We start from the raw sequence: 19,476 nt of genomic DNA on the forward strand, positions 1-19,476 counted from the left end.
GTTAGAGGGACACTGGGTTCTCATTTCAGTTATTTATTTATTGTAATTTCCCTGCTCTTTAGGAAGCGCTGAATCTTACCTCGCAGCATCATGACCCTGCAGCAATTGCAGGCTGTGCTGTGAGACCCAGCTGTAACCAGAAACCTCATTTAAAAATGGAAGGTCCTAAGACTTCTGCAGGAGTGACAGCCCCGGTATTTACGAGGGGTTTGAGCAGCTCATCTACAGCCCTCTGATGGCCTGATATGGAAGGGCTTTCAGGTTTTTTGTACTTTAAATCAGTTGCGTGGTTATGACAACACTGAAATCTGAAGGTCTCCAGCTTCTTATTGGAGAGTGCCCAGCAGCTGTATAATGTTGATTCCTTCACATGTGACTCTGTGATACAAGGGCTCTCTGCAATGGCCAGAGGACAGAGCAGTGCTCAGGATTGCAGGAGTTACCAACTATGTGCTAAAATGGCCAATAGATAACCCGTGGTGTGTAATGAAAGAGTGGTTTCTGTGGCACAGAAATCCATCCTGAGGGAGTCCATGTGGAAATTGTAACTGAGCTTTTCATAAATTACTGGAAGTCAAATGTTAACAACTTCCATGTAAGGAAAGATAAAAGGCGTAGCGGGTGAGATGCACACATATATTCAGCTCTATTATTCTTGCCTCAAAAACCTGTCCAGCCAGCCCTTTAATCACTCAACAGCTCATCTCTAAATTGTCTCTATTATTAACAATAAAAAGCTTGTTATTTGCATCACCATCCGTTGTAGCAGCTGCAGATGAGGATGCCTGCAGTGAGAGGCCCCGGGATGCCTCTGCTGCCCTCCTTGAACAGAGATGCTCAAGAGGAAGGATTGAAACCATAATTGTGAGCAAAGGGGTAAACCGAAGGGGACCCAGGCATAGGAAACAGTGTCCCTCTGGGGTGCCCCAGACCCTTCTGTCTAGAGAAGAGGTGGGCACCCCCTTGTCCTGCACAGGGCAAACAGCATGAAAACCTTTCAGTTGACTTCTGACCACAATATACACATCCCTATGTTTACAGTAAAGCAGAAAAGTCCTCCAAAAATGAACAAAATTACCCAAGCGATCTAGTTTCTATTAGTCACTTTACTTGTAAAAAACAGTAACTGGAACTGCTGGCTATAATCACTGGGGATTTCCTCAGGCAAGGCCATAGCTTGGACCTGGCTTTGTTGGTGCTATAATTAGCTTGTATACGGAAAAGTACCCGTTAGCATTCATCAGCTTCTCTGGCCCAATTTACGTTGGTGTTCATGATGCAATTGCCTTCTTAGAGTCGACTTCTTGTATCACCTACAGAGAATGCGGCATCCCTGGATGAATCATGCAAGAAGCACGGGGGGAAGAAATAAAGGTCTCTGCAAACACAACCTCTTTTATCATTGGCTGAAGGAAGGAAATTTTAACGTGTACGCAGAGTTAATGAAAACGGGAAGCTTTTGCAGGGGATGCAGTCACTTTTAGATTAGGCAGGATGACTCAAGACTAACTGATAAATATAACACAACATGGGCTTCTACTGCTACTAGGCAAGGGTTGCCCTCTCAGAGCAAAGGGTTTATCCTTTGGTGACCCAGCCCCGTTCTCTCGCCCTGGGTGGCAAGGCGTAATGACCTAGTGGCAGTTGTCTTACAACCTCACAGTACTTTAGGTAAGCTCTGGCAAAGTAACAAAAGAGTTTAATTGTTAATGAAACTGGAGCAGGCTGAGGTTCAGCTTCCTGCTGCGGAAGCCAAGAAAGGACAATATCTGGCAGTTGTGAAGCATCTTCTCTCCAAACTCCGGGACACCGCTTGCAGAGACACTGTCCTTCCAGGCACTGCGCGCCTGGATGGCCCCGTTTTGCAGGCAAGTGCACCGAGATGTCAGATGAGTCACCGCAGTGGAGCGTGGACCTCAGTGTTCCCGGTTTCTAATCTGGGTCCTGCATCGTAGATGTTTGTCACTGCGGAACAGGGTGATATTTTCATGCTGTGTTTCCTCCCGCAACCTCACATAAAAGCTTTTGCTTCGGAGAGGACTGAGGTCTTGAGGAATTACGTACAAAGCCTGGGCAAACTTTTTGGCACTACTGACTCATATGTGTTTCATTAACAGTGCGGTCTCTCCCCAGTGGCAATATAACCCAGATTGCTTTTCAGGGATGGCTACAGATCCTGCAAACTGGGGGTATCTCCATGTTACTCCCACGGTGCCTTACACAGAAGGACAACTCCAGTCAAGGTCTGGACCATGGATGGTTTTGCACCTCTAATACAGCCAGGGTCCTGCCCAGGTCCTGGTCGGGTTGGGCTCCCACCTCCCCGCAAGTGGTCTGACTGTCCTTACCCCTCCGCACATTGTTGTCAGCCCATTCGCCGCACTGACAAGTGTGCATGATGGACACACCAGGAGAAGTGAGCTACACTGTCCTGTCCCTTCCAAACCATAGCCACTACCTGGCACATCTTGCATTGTAGAGACACCCCAAGATAATTAATAAAAGGCAAAACAAGAGCAGCAAAACTCCTGGGAGTGATGCTGATGCCGAAGCCAAAGCAGCATCCCTAGTGCCACCCAGGTACCCAACCCTTCCCACGGCTCTCGCGGGAAATCCCCTGCACGCCCCGCAGCTGCATCCCCCACTTATCGCCAAGGTCATCGCCGCAGCGGGGCAGGGAGCCGGCTGTCCTGATTTGTCTCCATACCTGTCAGACACGCTCACTGCAAAGGCACGTGTGCTTGCAGAATGGCAGGAATGCCTGCTCCGTGCCCTCCCGAATCGCGCCTCGGCAGGCGGCAGAGAACGAGCTGGGCTGTTCATTTTGGAGGAAATCATCCCCCTGCACAGAGCTCCAGCAACTCGGGAAGGAACCTGGGAGCTGAGAGGAAATAGTGAGTTATTGCTTTATTTAATCCTGCCCCGCTCTAAGGATTAGGAGGGGACTTTCCACATGCATTGGCTTGTCTTGGTGTCTTCTACAAGGAAGAGGAGGAAACAGATGCTTCAGGAACGAACCAGTTTGTAGGACTCAAGTGCCCCAGTTCCAGAAGGGAGAGATGGAAAATAAGCAAAATAAAGATGATATATTAAGGTATGGACATCAGGCTGTTTTCCTCTGTTGTCCATCACTGATTTTCTCTGAGCGTATCTGTCTACAGATGGAGGCTCGTAATAGAAAACACATTTTTAAATGCTTTTTTAAAGCCACCTTCTAATTTTTTCAGCACTCAAGGACATCAGAGTTAAAAACCCAAGCTAACGCCAGCCAGAGAACAAGCAGGCACTACATGAGCATGTCTGCCCCACTTTCCAAATCAAGATGCTGCTCTCCCTAGCTATGGCTTTTATTCAAAAAGCACTGCATTTGGCAGGGACTCTTCTTGACCATTTGGTTTGTGTTCCTTTGAATGACACTCACAAGCATTTCATCCCATCCATAGCAGCTCTTTCTTAAAATAAATGCAAGCAGAGACTGCCACGTTTTCCACTTGACACCAGCAGAAGTCTGCTGGGGAATTCCAGTTTTGCCAGGAAATAACTTGGCCCTGGGCTCCTGGGTGCTGGATGAAGAAGCCCTGTGAGTTTTGCTTCATTCCTACACAGTATACAGGGTTGTGTGGGTGCCTGACTCCGAAACTCCCAGAAGTTTTTTGTCCCTTCAGCTCTGAGCAGAGCCGAAGACCCAGAGTCTGCTGCTGGAGATGGAGATGGTAAGAACCAGGTCTGTTCCCTTTCCACTGTCAGAGCACCTGCTTGGGTTGAACCTTCCTGACACATCGGGAGAGGCATTTCACCAACAGCAGAGGCTGCTTCTGCGCTCAGAGGCTTTACGCTTCAATGCAGCGGGCAAAGCCTGCTGCCCGCACATATATAGATAATGTCTTCTGGTCCAGCAGCCACACAGGCTCCCACATAGCCCTTGTTTGGCAAAACACAGTCCCTGTGCCAAGACATCTCTCTGCAGCCACTGTTGGGTCCAGCAGCTGCTGGGTCCTGTCTCCCACCTCCAGCTCCGAGCGAGCTCCCGTGTGGATCCCAGCAGAGGGTGATGGGGCAGCTCTGCCAGCACCGCTGCTTGGGGACCCCCCAACGTCCCAAGGAGATGGAGGATAAGTTTTGTCAGAGGCCAGAGGCAGCTCAGGCTGGAGGAGAGGAGAGGAGAGGATGAAAGGTTTCTCCTTTCCCAGCTGTCACGGCAGGAAGGGCAGGACCGGTGGGGCATGTTGGAGGGGTCACTGATAGGGATGCCAAAGGTGCAAGCCCTGTGCAATAGGAGGGTAAGATGCAGATCCAGGCAGCAAAGCACAAAGAGAAGAAAGCAGAGAGCTTTGCCTTGTGCAGCAGTTGCTCACAATGAGCCAGCTCTTCTCCAGCATCTCCCACCCCCAGGAGAAACCGAACCTTGCACAAGGCATTGGAGACAAGGGAAAGGAGAGTGTGCTGAGCAGCCTGCCTTCCCCCTGAAACGCCCAGCAGAGGCAGCACTCAAACAACACCTCCCTTTATCTCTCAATAGCCCTCTCGGTGAATCAGGTGCTTGCTCTGCCTCAGGTGGAAAAATTCCAGCTCCCATTTGTCACCGGTTCCCTGGCACGGTCCTGCTGCACAGCCACCTGGCTCAGCTGGTGGGCTCTGAAGCTCCCTGGCAGCGTGTGCTCTCCCTCGCATTGCTCATCGCTCGGGTGATTTGGGTTTAAACATCACCCCACTGCCCTGTGCCAAGCCCTGCCCGCTCCCTGCCCAGGACATCTTCCACAAGTGCTGGGTTGCAAGGGCAGCGCTGGTTCTGTCAGGCAGGAAAAGAGAGTAATGGTGTGAAACAAAAATATTTGATGCCATTTATGGGTAAAGGCAGAATGTTTTATCTTGGTTGAGGTTGTTTTTCCCCTGCTCTTCCTGAAACTGGAACCCCACTGCAGGGGGTAGCATGGCACGAGGCGGACAAGACCGTCTTCAAAAATAAAACAACACTTGCCTTCCTTGCTCTGGGAGTGTAAATTAGGCTGGACTCTTGCCTTGGACAACCCCCTCGATGCTGGGAACACGCTGTGCATGCTTTGCCTCTCCAATGGACATCCTCTCTCACTCACAGCTCCCCAGAAATTCGATATCACTGAGAAACTGTCCCCTCTCCCTTCGTCCTGCTGCCTTCCTCCCGCCAGAGCTGCTAAATCAGACTGACAACAGGCAAGGAACCGCCGGTGTGGGAGGGAAGAGGCACCAGTCAGGCTGCCTGCACTGAAACCCAGTTCCCGCTGTCATGGCATTTTCCAGCCCTGTTTCTTCTCCTTCCAAATCCCTTTCCAGCCTCTCCCTCCTCTTCCACACGGGATCCAGCCTCTTGCTTTCCACCTTGAGTTTCCTGATGGTATTTGAGTCATTGTCCCTCCTAAGTCCCTTTTCTCATCTCCATTTGTTTCTTTGCCGTCTTTTCACACTATCCTGGGGCTATATTTCATTTTGCCTCTGTTCTCCGGTTGCCCTCATTTGCCCCTCCAACCATTCTCCTTCAAGTCCTTCTCTTTCTTTCAGTTTTTCATCACCAGCCTATATACTGGATTTATGACTTTATTGGCAAAGTTGATGGAAGGCTCCTTACAGACCCAGCTCCAGCTGCACTGTCCAAACCTACACTAAAAAAGTTGGCCCTGTCCAAACAGTTTTATCATCATTTTCCTCTCCTGAGTTTTGCGTGTTAAATGGAATTCTGAGGCAGAGAAAGACAATATCTCTGAAATAACTTTGACTTTGTTATAAGTCTTTGGCTTGGTATATTCATATCAGAAAGAAAAATCCCCAAAGCTCTGCCATCTGTAGAAACTGAAATCTTACCCTGCAGGCAAGCTATGGTTGGACTCAATGATCCGGAGGGTCTCTTCCAACCGAAATGATTCTACGATTCTATGATTCTATCAGTGAGTCCAAGTGTGCTGCTCAGCGGTTGCTTGTCCCCGGCATGGTGGATTGGAGCCAGCCCAGCCCAAGACCAAACCTGAGCAGATGCAATGCCAGCATCCCCTCCCGGGGTCCCTCTGGGGTCCAGAGGGACATTGAGAACTGGCAGGGACACCTCATCATGCCCCCAGCCAGCACTTCTGCATTACCCCACGCTTCACACTTCAGACCAAAAATCCTTTCCTCCTCTCCAATTCATTTCTGTGTCTCCTGGCCAACACCCACAAGTCATGCCTAGAAATCACAGCCCTGCTGCCCTGTGGCTTGGAGGCTGATCACAGCCCCGCTCTGCACCCTGACCTTTCCTTTCTGGGAACAGCTCGCACCCCTCGCCTCCATCACTTGACTCTCCCCCACCGCCAAGCGAGAGGCAGCCCAGCCCAGCCCCCTGCCCCTGTGCCGCCTTCTCCTGCCCGCCGTGGTGGCAGCCGGTGTGTCATCACCTCCCGGGCCGCGGAGACATGCCCACAACTGTCCCTTACAGTCTGCTAGCAAATGTCAGCTGCGCCCCTGCGCAGGAGGGGCTGGGACGGCAGGAGGAACAGCCTGTACATCGCTCTGCTGCTGCGGACAGAGGTGTTCATTCTGGGCTGGATGACACTCCTAGAGGGGTTTCCATGCTAAAAATAGGTACCCTGAGGATCCCCTTTTAAGAAGGGTCTTTATCTGCAGCAGGGAGCCCCAGAGGGATGGGGGGCCACACAGCCAGCTTTTAAATGAACTGAACAAATCGTGCTATGTAGTTACTGAGGAATGGCCACAAAATGTCCTTCTGCGGTTCTGCTCCCCCTTTTTCCTCCCATGTGTCCCCCCTACAGTTCCCCTTTGCCTCAGCTGCTGTGCTGAAATGCCATGAATCAACTCCAATAGCTGTGGATTGTGCCTCAGCTTAGCGCCTCCCCCACTTCCACATCTATAACTGTACATACTCTTACTCTGTATTGCTATATTTGTATATCAGCTGGAGACAGGAGGACCTCCAGGTTTGAGTGGGACTTGTCTCCATTGCCTCTCCACCACCACTGACATTGCTCAGGGCCACATCGCCCAGGGCAGGGACTGTGCTGACACCCCAGTTGTGCAAAACCCTAGCAAGTTCACAAATGACTCCACTTTTATGAAGCTGAAAAGAAGAGAACAACCTGTGCTTGCCAGGAGGATACAAGGGGAGGGGTTTCTCTGAGCTACAGCACTTCAAAGGGCTGGTCGTGGTGAAAGGCAGGTCCCTACTGGCACCCACTGCAACCCAAAGGAAAACACCGTAGTCTAGGGTATGACACTGCTCTGATGGCTGTGCTTGAAAACATTGTCATGCTGAGGAACGCTCACACCTCCAGACCAAGCATGAAAGCATCTCCCTTCCCCTCCCATGCCACAGACCTGTGTAATCAGACTGACCCTGCTACAAGCAGCCTGTCAAGATCACTCAGATTGTCAACCAAGTCCCTGTCACGACCGATTTCAAGAGTTACCTCCCAGCTCCCACCATGGCAGCTGGCACTGCAGTCCGGCTCAACAAGAGCACAGGAGCAGAGCAACACACATCCCAACAGAAAATCTGTGACCCGACGGGTTACAGCAGCTGGCTTTCACAGATGACAAGCTGGGTGGAAAGAGGTCCTGCTTGAACTGGGCTGACTTGGAGCCTGGCAAGACACAGGGGCAGGAAAGGCATGGCAGGTCCCAGCACAGCAAATCTGGGAGAGCATCCTACAGCCCAGCCTAGAAAGTCAACATCTCTCCATATCAAATTGCTGGGCTGCTCTGAGGGTGGTTCTCATCTGAGCACAAGGGAATTGTTTCTTTATCCTTTTCTTTAGCTACAAAGCTGTTTGTATAGTCCTTCACATTCAGCAGCTCTTCACTCCAGCTTTAAGACTAACTTGTCCCATGCTCAGCCAGCCTCACAGTATCACAGTAATAATCTGTGTTACAATGAGGTATCACAAAAGACCTACAGTCAAAGCTTATCTCAGCATCGTTCCCTTGTGCGAGGCTGGCTGCATGCTCACTCGTTTCCTCTCTGAAACCACCAAGAGCAACATCTTCCTATTTTGGTGAGACATAGAGGTCAGCTGAGGTCCCGGGCAGAGGGCTGGGAGAGGGGGGTGGCAGCCTGCACCTGATCCCACCCATCCCCAAGCAGAACAGCCAGGTGACCATCTGAACAGTGAGAAGAGATTCCCCATTGAAGGGGTATTTAGGCAGCTCCTCCACTCCGCTCCCCTGCACATCAATACAATGGGGCTTCCACCCCCTCTGCTACACACAGACGTGCTTCCTTACTCTGCTAAGCGCGTATCAGAAAATCAGCAGCTCTCTCACCAAGCTGTTGGCCAGGCCTACAGAGACTTCTCTAGCGCTTCTGGTCCAGGTTTTCCCGGGGAAAAACTGCCACTCATTTCCAGACATGACACCAATACAACAGGATGGGCATTTCAGACTTTGGAGCAGGGACCCTGCAACCCCGTGGATATTTCCCACTGGTTTTAAAGGCTTCTTCAAGGCTGCCTAACCGATTTACTGTCCACACTCTACATCCAATAGCCACTAAGAACGGTGACAGCCTGACACCACTGTCATAGGCACCATTTGTTCTGATGCCAGTGGGCTTGGGCAGCAGGAGCAGCGCGGCTTTGGGAGCAACAAGCAATGTTTTGGCAGTATCATTCTTGCTTGGACTGATGGCTGCAAAATATCAAGATGAGGGCAGTCCCCACCCAGGGACGAACAAGCATTTCCTTCAGACAGAGAGAAAGAAGAGATTAAGGAGGGATTTTTCACACTTGTGTACACTTAAGAGGAAAAAATATTTACATGAGGGAGAAAGGACTTGGCAGGGTCTTCCCAGAGGCCGCTTGTTTATGCATTTCTCAGGACTGGGCTGAGGCTGCAGAGCTCGGCAGTGGAATCCGGACCCCTCTGAGCCACCGAGGAGGTGGCACAAGTGGGGAGCTGCGTTCAGACCGTATCTGGGGCTGGTGAGAGATCCTCTCGATATTGCTCCTGTTGCCCACGCCTGCAATGAAGTCATGTCTGCGAGATGGCAGGTGGCTCTGGCAGCGGCTGCTGCGGTTTCCTAACGCCTTTCCTTTGGCATCACTGGAGGACCAGGGCCAGGAGGGGCTGATGGCAGCAACCACTAAACACGCTGGGAAGCAGAGGTTGGGCTCTAAGCATCAATTAGGACCAAGCACCTTTCTATGATGGGATATGAAATGTTCTCCAGTCTGAAATGTCCTTTTTTAATCAGAATTCCCCCACAGATGCTGAAGGTCTGACTGATTCCTTCTTCAGGACCCCCGCAGTCAGCAACAGCTTGCGTTTCTAGCTGGGGGTCTCTATCCCTTGAAAGCACAAAGTTACAAACCCATAAAACATTAGAATTTGGGCATCTGCTGTGTTTAGAAGTGCCTGGTGTAATCCCTCCCTGTCCACGCTGCACAACTACTCCCCACTGTTGTTTCTGGAAAGGAAAAGTTTTGAAATGTGCAGGGCACACGCACCGGCCTCTGCTGCCAAGACTTTCATCATGGTCTTAAGTGGCATAAAGAACGTGAAATACCTGTCATTGCGACATGCTGGGCTGGGATCCTACTTTACATTAACCATACTCTTTCTTCACCCCCACCTGAAGCAATAAGAGCACCAGGACAACAGGGCTGGGCCACAGGTAACAGAGAACAGACCAGGAGACTACAGTACTTTTCCAAAGACACCCCCCCAGAAGCACTTCCAATCCTAATTAGGAGATAGAAGCAGCCTGGGACAGACAGCAGTGACATACTGCACTGTGCTCCTGTCACCCCCATTCTGCAGGGCAGTTCAGAGCGGAGACAGCACCAGCTTTACAGACAAGCCCTGCACACATTTTGCAGTGTTTCATATTTCCCATCCCAACCATCTCTGCACTGGACATCTGTGTTGCTTCCCAGTCCAGGGGAACACTGGTGACCAGCACCAGCACCAGCTGCAGTGGCCCCACCAGTGTTTCAAGTCTAAACAGACAGAAAAACAGGTGGATTTTTAAAAACCACTTTGTCTATAAACCCTGACAATATAAGAGGTGGAAAGCAGAGACGCCTTTTTACAGTGAGGTGCTGGGCAGCTGCAGTTTCCTCCCCGGTTCCAGGGCTCAAAGCGCTGGATTAATTAATGAAACGCTCATCTGCTCGAGGAGGCTGCGTGTGCCTCCCCACCAGCACCAGGCTATTCAGATGCTGTTTCTTTTTAATGAGCCCTGAAGGATTCACTAGAAGAGTCTTGGAGAGTATGGGGGAAATACAGCCACCAAAACAGCCTTGACACTTGACTGCAAGCATACCATAAATACTCTTTATTTAAACACAATGTCAATCAATAGGACCTGCAATAAATACTTGAACTTTTGAACATACAGATCTTCATCTATGTCTCTACCTAGCACAACAAAACATCTTTACATTTCCTTGTTTATACACAGATCTATATATCAGTCTATATAAATAATGCATATATATATATACACTTGTGCAAAAATGACCTTACCAAGGATAGTAAACAAATATTTCCCAATCCACTCTCGCTGGCACTAGCAATATTGCACCAAAATTCAGTTGTATGCTTCTGTCATTGGGAGAGTGAGGAAATGGGAGAAAACCTGAAATTGCATGCGTGCAGAAGCAGTAAATCCACTTTTCTCATGCCGAACAACATTTGTAGAGACTCAGTGCCCCCTGAAACACTCTGCTTGATTCACCCTTACACACAGCAATTCCAGCAGACACCCACTGCCAAATCTAGGGGAATCAAGTTTGTATTCTGCTCTTACAACACTTAGCAGGAGCGATAACCTCCTTCTAAGTTCTGTGTAAACTCCAGTTCCACGCATGCACTGTGTCCGGACCCAGGCTGTGTCACTAAGACCCCAGGGGAGCATCTGTGCTCCTGACCAAGCTGGCTGCACTTTGTTCTGTGGCAAACACGAGCCTCTGTCCTTCAGCCGAGGGTGCGAGAGGCAGCAGTTGTGCCACAGCACCTGCCTGTGCCCTGAGGAACAGCTCCAGTGCATCCCTCAAGAGGCAGCGCTGGGTGAAATATTTGCTGCCCAATCCTGTAATACGATAAAAAGCACCTACGGGTTCCCATGGGTGCCCCGTGCAGCTGGTCACCCCACAGGAATGTCTCTGACAAGACACTGTAGCTACCCAGCTGCCAAATGACAGTGTCCTCACAGCCCGGGATGTGTGCTCATTGCAAAATGTTCTCTTTGCCCCCAGGAAGAAAGGTTAGGACTAATGCTCACTTTCAAAACAGTTCCAGAAAAAAAAAATAAATAGAAGAATAACAAAGGGAAGAAGTGTTCAGGCTGCTGGGCTCAAGTCTTAAAGGAGACAAGCTTTCACATTGAAGAAGACTTTGTTGCAGAGAGAGGAAATGCCCAAGAGTGGCTGTGGTCCTACTCATAGACCTGAGAAACCAAGCACAAGTGCAAAAACAGTGATGTAAAGGACCTTAGTCCTTGCCAAACACTGGGCTCAGGACCCTGGGGTCGCAACACCTTTCTGCTGAGAACAACATTCAAGGCCAGCGTGGCTTTTGAAAACAGCCCTTGCTCATCTGAACTGGAAGAACAACCCTGGGTACCACACACATTGCAAACCTGAAGTGCAGGCACCAATACTGCGCTTACAGGTTAACAAAATATGTGGGTCAGCCAAGGTATGAGGTATGGGATCACAGAATCACGTTGGTTAGAAGAGACCCTCAAGATCATTGAGTCTAACCTAATGCTGTCACCAAACCATGTCCCTAAGAACGTCATCTATGTGTCTTTTTTTGAACACCTCCAGAAACAGGGACTCAACCACTTCCCTGGGCAGCTTGTTGCTATGTTCAACAAACCTAATATCCAGTCTAAACTTCCCCTGCCACAACTTGGGCCATTTTTTCTCATTGTATTGATTGCTACTTGGGAGAAGAGACCAACACCCTCCATGCTCCAAGCTCCTTTCAGGCAGTTCAGAGATCAGAAGGTCTCCCCTCAGCTCCTGTTCTCCAGTTGAACCCCCAGGTCTCTCAGCTGCTCCCATCACACTTGTCCTCCAGCCCCTCACCAGCTCTGTTCCCTTCTCTGAACTCATTCCAGCACCTCAAGGCTTTCTTGTCACAAGGGGTGCAAAACTGAACAGAGGATTCAAGGTGGATCCTCACCAGTGCAGAGTATAAGGGGAATGATCACTGTGCTGGTTCTGCTGGCCACACTGTTCTTGATGCACACCAGGATGCTGGTGGGCTTTTTGGCCACCTGGGCACACACTGGCTCATGTTCAGCTGCTGTCACCAACACCCCCAGATCCTCTTCCACCGGGCAGCTTTCCAGCCACTCTTTCCCAAGCCTGTAGCATTGCATGGGATTGTTGTGACCCAAGTGCAGGACCCTGCACTTGGCCTTGTGGAACCTCATACAGTTGGCCTTGGCCCATCAATCCACCTGGTCCAGATCCCCCTGTATGGCCATCCTACCCTCCAGCAGATCAACACTCCCACCCAACTTGGTGTCATCTGCAAACTTACTGAGGGGTGCACTCGATCCCCTCATCCAGATCATTGATAAAGAGATTAAACAGAACTGGCCCCAATACTGAGCCCTGGGGACACCACTCATGACTGGCTGCCAACTGGATTTGGCTCCATTCACCACAACTCTTTGGGCCTGGCCCTCCAGCCAGTTCTTTATCCATCAAAGAGTACACCCATCCAAGCCGTGAGCTGCAGCTTCTCCAGGAGAATGCTGTGGGATACGGTGTCAAAGGCCAGGTACACAACATCCACAGCATTTCCCTCATCCACTAAGCAGGTCACCTTGTCATAGAAGGAGATCAGGTTGGTCAAGCAGGACTGTCTTTCATAATCCCATGCTGACTGCACTTGATCACTCGGTTGTTTTGTATGTGCCGTGGGATGTTCCCCAGGATGATCTGTTCCATGACCTTCCCGGCACCAAGGTCAGACTGACAGGCCTGTAATTCCCCAGATCCTCCTTCCAGCCCTTCTTGTATTTGGGCATCACATTTGCCAACATCCAGTCAACTGGGACCTCCTTGATTAGCCAAGACTGCTGACAAATCATCGAAAGTGGCTTGGTGAGCACCTCCACCAGCTCCCTCAGAACCCCTGGGTGGATCCCATCCAGCCCCATGGACTGTGCTTCACCAAGGCTGGATACTTCTGCAGAGGCAGCTGGGGAGGGGGAAGACTGGGGTGACACTAGTGATCAGCCCAGCAGGCACCTTCCCTGACTCCTTCTTTCCATTCCCATTGCCCAGGGACACAGGCAGGCGCTGACTCGGTTGGTCAGGAAACCTTTGCTTCCCTTCTGCTTTTAGAAGGGTGGCACTTTCTGTTTGCTGACAGAGAACAGAGAAGGGAACATGCAAGACGGGCCATTCTCCCTCCTGCCAGAGGAATGAACATGCTCATAAAAGCATCCCCTTGGGAAATGAATTCATCATACCAATGAAAACAAACTCTCAGAGGCAGAGTGCTGGCAAAGGGAGGAGGACAAAAGCCCTCCCCTTATCCAGCGCGGGTATTTGAGACTCCTGGCAGCAGGAGCACTGTAATACCAGAAGGGCAAGAGATTGCAGCTTGCTATGTACTCCTAACCAGCCCCATCAATACCCTCCCCCCCGCAGCAAAAACATATCCCTTATAGTAAATAAACACAGAAATAAGCCCCTTGAAAAGCCTGGTGGCTGTGACATGGGAGACCCTGCTCACACACCCGTTCCCTCTCCAGCAGCCGGGCTCTTCTTTCTACACTGCTAATCCCTGGCCTGTTCTCAAACTTTTGGGCACATTTGGGAACTTAAGTCTCTTCATTCCCTCTCTGCTGTACCCACTGCCTTGGTAGCAACCTTAGGCTGGGGTCCCACCTTCACCTGAACCACAGGAGGGGCCACCAGCTGTAGACTTGGCTACACAGCCGAGGTCAAGCTCCTCATGGCCACCCCAACACCTCACAGCAACATGATACGCACTGACAGGCAATGCTGTGCATTAGGAACTGCTCAACAATTTGGAATACAAAGTGCTTTGGGATCCTCAAGAGGCGCTTGAGTCCTGCTCCGGGGGGATCTGCTCCCAGACCTTCCCTCTGCCAGCCCCCCTTGCACTTCCACACTTCCCCAGTGCTGGAGCAAGCAGCCGGTTGTATTTCAAGGCCTGGCTTCCCAGAAAGCAAAAGCTCTCCAGGAATGCTCCCAAGAGGCAGAGGACTGACATAACTCAGCAGCTCTGGGTACTCTGCCTGTTTTGGAGGACAAAGCAAAGACAGCCCCTGATGTGGAAAGTACAGCTGCCTGAATCACAAGCCTGACTTACGGCAAGGATGGTATTTTCTAACAACACAAAATCTGTGTTTGTGATGCTCATCTTGACTAAGACTTTATAAACAATAACAATCTGTCTGGCCAAAGTGGCCAAAAGCAGCAAATGTGCTGCAAAGCTCCAGTTAGCTGAACACACTGACAGGCGGGGTTGGGCAGTATCCCACCCGTGCTCTCTTCACCTTTGTGACACTGGCATAAGGAACAAACCAGCAGCACAGAAGGCAGCCTGCTCTGTTTGCAGTAAGAATTTAGTGTTCTGTCACAAAGATTTTCCTCGAATGAAGACACCGCTGTGATTTATCAGATGCATTTAAACTGAGCCAACTCCCTGCTAGTGTAAAATCCTAAGAACCCTAAAATCAATTTAAGCAGCTAGTGTCCTGACTTCAGTGCTCTATTTTTTTAATGCTTAGCGTGTATCTATAAAATTCTATTTTTATTATAAAATATTGTAACAGGCCAAAAGATCCATTTACACAGCTTTTCTTTTTCAACCATGGAACGGGAAAGGTTTGTTGGTTTGGCCCCGGTGGTGCCACAATATTTTCTTCACCAATGTTTCTTTTTCAGTTCCACCTGCCCCCAGAACCACAGAGTTCATGTTTCACAAGTTTTACTAATGTTGCCTTAGAGGAAAGAAATCAGTTCTTCACCACTCAGAATCCACTGCGAGCCTGAGGTTTCCTAACACTGTAGCTGAGCACTGGAGTACCAAGGGCAACTGCCCAGTGCAAACAGTCCGGTGTCCCCTGTCCCTTCCACGTCCACGTGCTCTGGATACTGTGGTGATTCTGCAGTTAGGCACTTCCTCACCTCTCAGCTTTGGCTCCACACAGCCACAACATCTTAAGCATGAACACAGCCAAACAAACAGACCAGTTATTTAGACAACAAAGTCCTGCTCCACAACATGTGCTAATGAAATGCAAATAATTAATCACTGAAAACATACAGACAGCAACTGCAATGTGGACACTGGACTTCTTTGTGCCCCAGGCTCCTGTCCCAAAACCGGTTGGAGTTTGGCTGCTGATCCCGCTGGCCCTGGTCCCCTGTCAGGAGCTAACGCTGTGGGACACGTCCTCCCTCTGTGCCCTTGCCACCCGCCAACCTGAGCTGCCACTGGGCATTGCAAAATACAGCAAGCACCTGGCAACATGAAAAACACAGGAGATTAGACACCGGAGATACTGATTGCTAAAATCAGGAGGTTAATTTTCACTTCCCCTTGAGTGCTAAATAATACATGGCCAGCACCCATCTAGAGTGCACCTCTAGCCCAAACGTGTCTACAGCACCCACTGCACAGCACGCCAGCCCCTTGTGCAGTATGAAGCAAACAGCACCTGACTGCAAGTCCTAGTCCCACACCGGGTCTCCTGTTGCTGGGACAGCCTGTTAATGTTTATCTGAGGAGCAAATGTTTCTGCTGACCTGGGGCCTCACACGCACACCATGCCATCACACCCTGCCTTGCCCAAATGGCTCATGCTCAAAGTATCATGGGCACTGCTGACAACCCCACCGAGGCAGCAGGTGAGGGTACAGACAGGTGCAGGCATCGAAGCTGACAGTGAGAAGCAGGAGGGAAGGCTCTCAGGTACATTCCGCTGGAAAGGCAGTGAGTGGAGCTGAGGCAGCATCCATCACAGGGCTAGAAGGCAACAGGACTCTCACAGGGGTTCCTCCTTCTCAGCACCCTTTCCAAGCAGGATCAGGACTGCTTTGGGAAAGAAAGCAGGGAATACTAGGAGTTTCCAGAGGTGGGGTGTGAGAGCTCCAAGACAAGTTTGTCACTGCCCTGCACCTTTCAGCAGCTGCAGCAGAGATCAGCAGCAACCCCCCTCTCTCACAGCCCTGCCAGGGCGCATTCCCCTCCAGGGCTCCCTGGGGCTGCCCCTTATGGTACCAGAGCATGGGGCAAGTTCTTCTCAGAGCAGCCAGGAGATGGGAGGCTACACAGGGACTGCAAAGAGATGTCGGTAGCCAGAAACTCTGGTCCATCCCAGCCTCCAGCCTGCCCGGGACGGTACACGCTGCTTTCTTGCAGTGCTGCCTCAAACTCCCTTTGCCGTCTGCAGCGGGGGGTACCAGCCCTAAGGGACTCATACCACTGCACCTGCAAAGCTCTGCCGGGGCCCCAGCGACCCCCAGACACCACGCACTGACCGCAGCACGGCCCCACCAGCAGCGCAAGCAAAACCCCTGGAGTGCGGGATAAGTGCGTGGAAATGCGTGGGGGGGTGGAGAAAAGCCCGCACAGCCGCGGTGCCCGAGCACTCCCCCGCGGGACACCACGGCCCCACGGAGGGCAGAGAGGTCCTGTGAGCACCATTCCCCTCCACCTCTCCCGAATGTTTCTGAAAACACCTCGCACTTGCAAACCTCCAGTCCAGCCTTTCACACAGCAACAGCGGGTGAAAGCAATGGGGGGGCGAGGAGGGCGGCTCCATTTCCACCCCCACTGCTTCCCTCCAGCTAGGGACTTCCAGAGCTCTCGGCAGCAGTGCCACCCCTGTCCCCGTCCCGGGGTGTCCCGCAGCCCACACCTGCCCGCCCGTGTCTGCGCCTCCCTGACAGCGCTGCGCGCCCGCCGCCAACTCTCACAACCCGGGAACAAAATGCAGAGCCTGCTGCAAGGGGAAAAAACCTTCAACAAACCAACCAACCTCCAGCCGTCCCGCGGCCAGAGCTGTGCTTCAGTCCGCCACAGAAAACAAAAACACCTCCTCTCTTCCCACCTCCTCGGGCTCATTGTCATTTGAGACTAAGTTAAACAAACCGGGCAATTTAAAAGCTTTGGTTGGAGCCTCCACAAAAGGATGGTCTGTGCTTGTAGCAGCGTTTCACCCAACTTCCCAGTACCACATTCCTGAGTCCCACAGTCACAGTCTCACATTCTGGGCAAATAGTCCGTTTATTTCTATTATTATTATTTCAGCAGAAAGTCCTATACCACTCGGCAAAAAAAGCATTCGTTGTCCCTGGGCGTTGTTTAAACTGTCCCACTGACGGCAATAGCCGACACAGCCCTACTGAGCCGCGCTCAGCCCTGCTCCTGCCACCCCTTAAGCCCCATGGATTTTGGCGCAGGGTGCCACCTCCGCACAGTCCCCTGTCGGGGACAGCACTGGCACCACCGCTTGAGGTTGCCGTCCTGGCTGGGGTGGGGTCCCACGGCCACCGGCTCGGTTGTGAGAGGGGAAGCGGGAAGACCCCGCGGGACGCCCGGCTCCGCAGGCAGCGCTGCCCCCGGTGCAGCCCCGAGCCCGCTCCCGCAGCCACTCCCGGCTGCGAACAGTAAGGTCATGAGGTAGTAAAACACCGGCCACGGGCAGGAATTTCCTCCGGGGACGAGCTTTCTGCACAGCCTTAAATTTCTCCCCACCCCTCCCTCAAGGGACCCACGTTTGTGCCCCTAAACAGGCAGACTGCGAGAAACCCCCCCGACCCTGCCCGGGGTAACTCCCCCGATCCTGCCCGGGGTAACCCTCCGCCTGTTTACCGAAGGTTTGCTGAGGTTTGGGTTTCTTGCAGCCATTAGATTTTAGGCGCGCTCTAGAAAAGAATCATTATTATTATAAACGGGGGGGTTTGTTTTCCTTGGAGAGAAAGGCTCCACTTTATAACCAACGTGTGGCACGCCAGAGCCCGTCGCGTCTCGAAGCTACCCGCTAGGCACAGTACCTTTGCAGTGCGAAAAGTCCTCGGCATGAGGGAAGGATCCCTCTTCGCAGAGCAACTCGCAGGTTTTGTCCGATGCCAGGGGGTAGCCGTTGTCCTCCTCGTTGTACTCACTCCTGCCGTTGCTGTTTGAGTAGCCGTTGACATACATCTTCGGGGCGGACCTGCGGAGGCACAGGAGCTCCTGGAAGGCGTACCTGAAGTCCGGGCTCCGGCAGTAGATCAAAGGGTTGAAGCCAGAGTTGACATAGCCCAGCCAGTTCAAGAGGATGAACACGTACTTGGGTATGATGTCGTCCTGGATGACGTGCACGATGTTGACGATGAAGAAGGGCAGCCAGCACAGAGTGAAGGTGCCCATGATGATGCCCAGGGTCTTGAGGGCTTTCTGCTCCTTCAAGAAGAACTTGGAGATACGGCGGTGCCCAGCTCCCCCTTTCTGCTCCTGCTCCTTGTTCTGGGTGTGAAACCTCCCCTCGCTCCTGTCTATCTTCTGCAACTGCTTCTTGGCCACCTGGAAGACCCTAGCATACACAAACACCATGACCACAAGCGGCAGGTAGAAGGAGATGATGGAGGAGGCAATGGCATAGGCTTGGTTGGTGAAGAAGTCGCAACACGTGTCCTTCTCGTAGCACAGGATGGCCTCGTCACTGTCTGCCCGGTACCAGTGCATTTGGATGGGCAGGAAGGAGGTAAGGACTGAGACCACCCACACCACGAGGATGACCACGCGTGCCTTGCTCTTGGTCAGCAGGCTCTGGTACTTGAAAGGGGAGGTGATGGCGAAGTACCGGTCCACGGCAATGACGCAGAGGGTCTCAATGCTAGCCGTGACACAGAGCACGTCCAAGGAGGTCCAGAACTCACACCAGAAGTTCCCAAAATTCCACATCCCCATGATGATGTGGCTGGCGCCGAAGGGCACCACAGCCAGCCCCATCACCAGGTCAGCACAGGCCAGCGAGGTGATGAAGTAGTTGGTGACAGTCTGCAGGCGCTGGAACCGGGCGATGGCAGTGATCACCAGCACGTTGCCGAAGACGATGACCAGTACGATCACCGACATGAGGATCCCCATGCCCACCACCCACAATTCCCGCGACAGCGTGGGGTCGGCGGCGCTCTGGTTGGCGCTGACGTTGCCACCGGGCAGCTCGGTGCCTGCCAGCTCAGTGCCTGCCAGCTCCATGGTCCCCCAGCAGCCCCCCGGGCAGGCGGCGGGGGCTTGGCTTTGCCTAGGGATCCTCCGCGGCAGCGCTGCACCGGGAGCCGCGCATACGGGACGGCAAGTGCGGGACGGGCTGTGCGCTCCGGTGACGGGACCGCTCCGTCTCGTTTCGTCCCGCTGTATCTGGTCTCCTCCCGCTCCGTCCCGTTCCGCCCCGGGCGGCGGCCGCGCTCCCGCCCGACTCCCAGCCCGTTAGGCGCCGACGAGCTTATAACGACACCCGGCGTGACA

At 52.1% G+C, this 19,476-nt stretch overlaps 1 protein-coding gene across 1 annotated transcript in view; it reads right to left on the reverse strand.

Moving 5' to 3' along the window:
- The window catches only part of ADRB2 (adrenoceptor beta 2), a gene marked incomplete at both ends in the record, with an annotated part of 30,441 nt that extends 11,235 nt beyond the window's left edge, over positions 1 to 19,206 (reverse strand). Inside the window, one exon of the mRNA XM_080353306.1 lies at positions 18,018 to 19,206. Within this exon, the coding sequence (XP_080209432.1) occupies positions 18,018 to 19,206 (1,189 nt within the window). The remainder of the gene's footprint in view (positions 1 to 18,017) is intronic.
- Between the last annotated feature and the right edge of the window lie 270 nt (positions 19,207 to 19,476).

The sequence above is a fragment of the Nesoenas mayeri genome (genome assembly GCF_963082525.1).
Source record: "Nesoenas mayeri genome assembly, chromosome: 14".
NCBI classification, from domain to species: Eukaryota; Metazoa; Chordata; class Aves; order Columbiformes; family Columbidae; genus Nesoenas; species Nesoenas mayeri.